Here is a 6,000-nt window from a genome sequence, read left to right on the forward strand (position 1 = left end):
ATCTATGCTTCATATAAAACCACACGACAGCACAGTACACGGGCGCCATCTATGCTTCATATAAAACCACACGACAGCACAGTGCACGGGCGCCATCTATGCTTCATATAAAACCACACGACAGCACAGTGCACGGGCACCAGCTATGCTTCATATAAAACCACACGACAGCACAGTGCACGGGCGCCATCTATGCTTCATATAAAACCACACGACAGCACAGTGCACGGACGCCATCTATGCTTCATATAAAACCACACGACAGCACAATACACGGGCGCCATCTATGCTTCATATAAAACCACACGACAACACAGTACACGGGCGCCATCTATGCTTCATATAAAACCACACGACAGCACAGTGCACGGGCACCAGCTATGCTTCATATAAAACCACACGACAGCACAGTGCACGGGCGCCATCTATGCTTCATATAAAATCACACGACAGCACAGTGCACGGGCGCCATCTATGCTTCATATAAAACCACACGACAGCACAGTACACGGGCGCCATCTATGCTTCATATAAAACCACAGGACAGCACAGTGCACGGGCGCCATCTATGCTTCATATAAAACCACACGACAGCACAGTGCACGGGCGCCATCTATGCTTCATATAAAACCACAGGACAGCACAGTGCACGGGCGCCATCTATGCTTCATATAAAACCACACGACAGCACAGTGCACGGGGGCCATCTATGCTTCATATAAAACCACACGACAGCACAGTGCACGGGCGCCATCTATGCTTCATATAAAACCACACGACAGCACAGTGCACGGGCGCCATCTATGCTTCATATAAAACCACACGACAGCACAGTGCACGGGCACCAGCTATGCTTCATATAAAACCACACGACAGCACAGTGCACGGGCGCCATCTATGCTTCATATAAAACCACACGACAGCAAAGTGCACGGGCGCCATCTATGCTTCATATAAAACCACAGGACAGCACAGTGCACGGGCGCCATCTATGCTTCATATAAAACCACACGACAGCACAGTGCACGGGGGCCATCTATGCTTCATATAAAACCACACGACAGCACAGTGCACGGGCGCCATCTATGCTTCATATAAAACCACACGACAGCACAGTACACGGGCGCCATCTATGCTTCATATAAAACCACACGACAGCACAGTGCACGGGCGCCATCTATGCTTCATATAAAACCACACGACAGCACAGTGCACGGGCACCAGCTATGCTTCATATAAAACCACACGACAGCACAGTGCACGGGCGCCATCTATGCTTCATATAAAACCACACGACAGCACAGTGCACGGGCGCCATCTATGCTTCATATAAAACCACACGACAGCACAGTACACGGGCGCCATCTATGCTTCATATAAAACCACAGGACAGCACAGTGCACGGGCGCCATCTATGCTTCATATAAAACCACAGGACAGCACAGTGCACGGGCGCCATCTATGCTTCATATAAAACCACAGGACAGCACAGTGCACGGGCGCCATCTATGCTTCATATAAAACCACACGACAGCACAGTGCACGGGGGCCATCTATGCTTCATATAAAACCACACGACAGCACAGTGCACGGGCGCCATCTATGCTTCATATAAAACCACACGACAGCACAGTGCACGGGCGCCATCTATGCTTCATATAAAACCACACGACAGCACAGTGCACGGGCGCCATCTATGCTTCATATAAAACCACACGACAGCACAGTGCACGGGCACCAGCTATGCTTCATATAAAACCACACGACAGCACAGTGCACGGGCGCCATCTATGCTTCATATAAAACCACACGACAGCACAGTGCACGGGTGCCATCTATGCTTCATATAAAACCACAGGACAGCACAGTGCACGGGCGCCATCTATGCTTCATATAAAACCACACGACAGCACAGTGCACGGGGGCCATCTATGCTTCATATAAAACCACACGACAGCACAGTGCACGGGCGCCATCTATGCTTCATATAAAACCACACGACAGCACAGTACACGGGCGCCATCTATGCTTCATATAAAACCACACGACAGCACAGTGCACGGGCGCCATCTATGCTTCATATAAAACCACACGACAGCACAGTGCACGGGCACCAGCTATGCTTCATATAAAACCACACGACAGCACAGTGCACGGGCGCCATCTATGCTTCATATAAAACCACACGACAGCACAGTGCACGGACGCCATCTATGCTTCATATAAAACCACACGACAGCACAATACACGGGCGCCATCTATGCTTCATATAAAACCACACGACAACACAGTACACGGGCGCCATCTATGCTTCATATAAAACCACACGACAGCACAGTGCACGGGCACCAGCTATGCTTTATATAAAACCACACGACAGCACAGTGCACGGGCGCCATCTATGCTTCATATAAAACCACACGACAGCACAGTGCACGGACGCCATCTATGCTTCATATAAAACCACACGACAGCACAATACACGGGCGCCATCTATGCTTCATATAAAACCACAGGACAGCACAGTGCACGGGCGCCATCTATGCTTCATATAAAACCACACGACAGCACAGTACACGGGCGCCATCTATGCTTCATATAAAACCACACGACAGCACAGTGCACGGGCACCATCTATGCTTCATATAAAACCACAGGACAGCACAGTGCACGGGCGCCATCTATGCTTCATATAAAACCACACGACAACACAGTGCACGGGCGCCATCTATGCTTCATATAAAACCACACGACAGCACAGTACACGGGCGCCATCTATGCTTCATATAAAACCACACGACAGCACAGTGCACGGGCGCCATCTATGCTTCATATAAAACCACACGACAGCACAGTGCACGGGCGCCATCTATGCTTCATATAAAACCACACGACAGCACAGTGCACGGGCGCCATCTATGCTTCATATAAAACCACACGACAGCACAGTACACGGGCGCCATCTATGCTTCATATAAAACCATACGACAGCACAGTGCACGGGCGCCATCTATGCTTCATATAAAACCACAGGACAGCACAGTGCACGGGCACCATCTATGCTTCATATAAAACCACACGACAGCACAGTACACGGGCGCCATCTATGCTTCATATAAAACCACACGACAGCACAGTGCACGGGCGCCATCTATGCTTCATATAAAACCATACGACAGCACAGTGCACGGGCGCCATCTATGCTTCATATAAAACCATACGACAGCACAGTGCACGGGCGCCATCTATGCTTCATATAAAACCACACGACAGCACAGTGCACGGGCGCCATCTATGCTTCATATAAAACCACACGACAGCACAGTGCAAGGGCACCATCTATGCTTCATATAAAACCATACGACAGCACAGTGCACGGGCGCCATCTATGCTTCATATAAAACCACACGACAGCACAGTGCACGGGCGCCATCTATGCTTCATATAAAACCACACGACAGCACAGTGCACGGGCACCATCTATGCTTCATATAAAACCATACGACAGCACAGTGCACGGGCGCCATCTATGCTTCATATAAAACCACACGACAGCACAGTGCACGGGCGCCATCTATGCTTCATATAAAACCACACGACAGCACAGTGCAAGGGCACCATCTATGCTTCATATAAAACCACACGACAACACAGTGCACGGGCGCCATCTATGCTTCATATAAAACCACACGACAGCACAGTGCACGGGCACCATCTATGCTTCATATAAAACCACACGACAGCACAGTACACGGGCGCCATCTATGCTTCATATAAAACCACACGACAGCACAGTGCAAGGGCACCATCTATGCTTCATATAAAACCACACGACAGCACAGTGCACGGGCGCCATCTATGCTTCATATAAAACCACACGACAGCACAGTACACGGGCGCCATCTATGCTTCATATAAAACCACACGACAGCACAGTGCACGGGCGCCATCTATGCTTCATATAAAACCACACGACAGCACAGTGCACGGGCGCCATCTATGCTTCATATAAAACCACGACAGCACAGTACACGGGCGCCATCTATGCTTCATATAAAACCATACGACAGCACAGTGCACGGGCGCCATCTATGCTTCATATAAAACCACACAACAGCACAGTGCACGGGCGCCATCTATGCTTCATATAAAACCACACGACAGCACAGTACACGGGCACCATCTATGCTTCATATAAAACCACACGACAGCACAGTGCACGGGCGCCATCTATGCTTCATATAAAACCACACGACAGCACAGTGCACGGGCGCCATCTATGCTTCATATAAAATCATACGACAGCACAGTACACGGGCGTCATCTATGCTTCATATAAAACCACACGACAGCACAGTGCACGGGCGCCATCTATGCTTCATATAAAACCACACGACAGCACAGTGCACGGGCGCCATCTATGCTTCATATAAAACCACACGACAGCACAGTGCACGGGCGCCATCTATGCTTCATATAAAACCATATGACAGCACAGTGCACGGGCGCCATCTATGCTTCATATAAAACCATACGACAGCACAGTGCACGGGCGCCATCTATGCTTCATATAAAACCACACGACAGCACAGTGCACGGGCGCCATCTATGCTTCATATAAAACCATACGACAGTACAGTGCACGGGCGCCATCTATGATTCATCTGTACGCGGTTATTCTTGTCACTGACTAATGCAAGAAGTTACTTGGGAATCTTCCATCAGTATTTTTATCAGTCATGGAAAAAATAAAATAAAAACAACAATTGTTAACCAAAGGCTGACGAACCTTTTAAAATAAATTTAGGAAATTGCCTTTCATTTAAGCTTTGCTTCCACGAGACAATTTTGTGGTGTTAAATTACCACCAATCAGTAAATACGTATAAATCGGTGTGATGTAATAGTCTGCTTACAGGCAGACCGAGCCGCAGCACACAATGATCTGTAGTAGTTGGTGCTGTGTACAAAGGCCACTATCGCACTCAATAGCCCAGATCTGTGTACACAGGCCAATGTGCTGCAGAAAAAGATGGTTCTTTTTGTGCTGCAGAAAAGATCATTTCACCTGATGAACGAGCCACTGATGTGGTGCTTTTTTTTAGTTTTTTTTTTTTTCTAAATCCATGTCAGTTGTGTTTTAATGTTATGTGGCAATTACATGCAAGCTACAGATTGCCATCAAAGCTAAATACGATAAAGTATCAACAACAAGAGCAGTATTATATAAAATGACAAACCAAAAAGACAAAAAATGCAATGAACATACTTGACAGGAGGGGTGGGGACAAAATCAAACAAACAAGCAAACACACACGTCCCCCCACCCAAGTAAGCTAACTTATAAAAATCTGCAACATCAAAAAGTCACCAAATATTCATTGTGGGAACAAAGTCCAGAGGTTTGCTTTCAAATTGCCCAATATCACAATACACTTTACCCTCCAGCTGAAGAAATCTCGGCTTGCAACGCCCTATTGCTTAAAATAGCACTTTACTTCTTAGATTTTGCACTTGTGGAGCCCCAGCCAAATATCTCATGCAGACTGCAGCACACGGAGGACCCAGGACAGGTTCTGTTTATACTGACCCATTCTTCCCTGGCAGCTATATGGAGAAAACATCCATTCGGTCACACCAGGATTTTTAGGTTGTACGACTCATACAGAACTAAAATCGGAAACATATGAAGAAATAGAACAAGGCCACATATTCTGGGGGCCAGATTACATAATAAACAGCCATATACAGTGCAAGCAAACAGCAGGTTCTTCCCCATCACACCTGTAGTGACCAAGACACTGGCCAGTAGAACTCTCCAACCCATCCTTATCGCCCGGCTCTTTCTTCGATTATTGCGCCTACAGCCAATGGCCAGACCGACGAGTCCCAGGAGGGCGCTGCCCCCACACACTGCATGGTAGAGCCAAGAAGCCAGAACCAGGTCAGTACCAGGATCTCTCTCTGGGCAGCAAAGTCGTGGTAGCCGCAAGGAAGCCAT

The 6,000-nt window shown here is 48.0% G+C and overlaps 1 protein-coding gene across 1 annotated transcript in view; it reads right to left on the minus strand.

Annotated features, from left to right (window-relative positions):
* The window catches only part of LOC142250565 (G-protein coupled receptor 143-like), a 67,277-nt gene extending 61,277 nt beyond the window's left edge, over positions 1–6,000 (minus strand). The window contains exon 1 of the mRNA XM_075322750.1: positions 5,784–6,000. Coding sequence (XP_075178865.1) covers positions 5,784–6,000 — 217 coding nt within the window. The remainder of the gene's footprint in view (positions 1–5,783) is intronic.

Source organism: Anomaloglossus baeobatrachus, chromosome 9, assembly GCF_048569485.1.
Source record: "Anomaloglossus baeobatrachus isolate aAnoBae1 chromosome 9, aAnoBae1.hap1, whole genome shotgun sequence".
Classification (NCBI taxonomy): Eukaryota; Metazoa; Chordata; class Amphibia; order Anura; family Aromobatidae; genus Anomaloglossus; species Anomaloglossus baeobatrachus.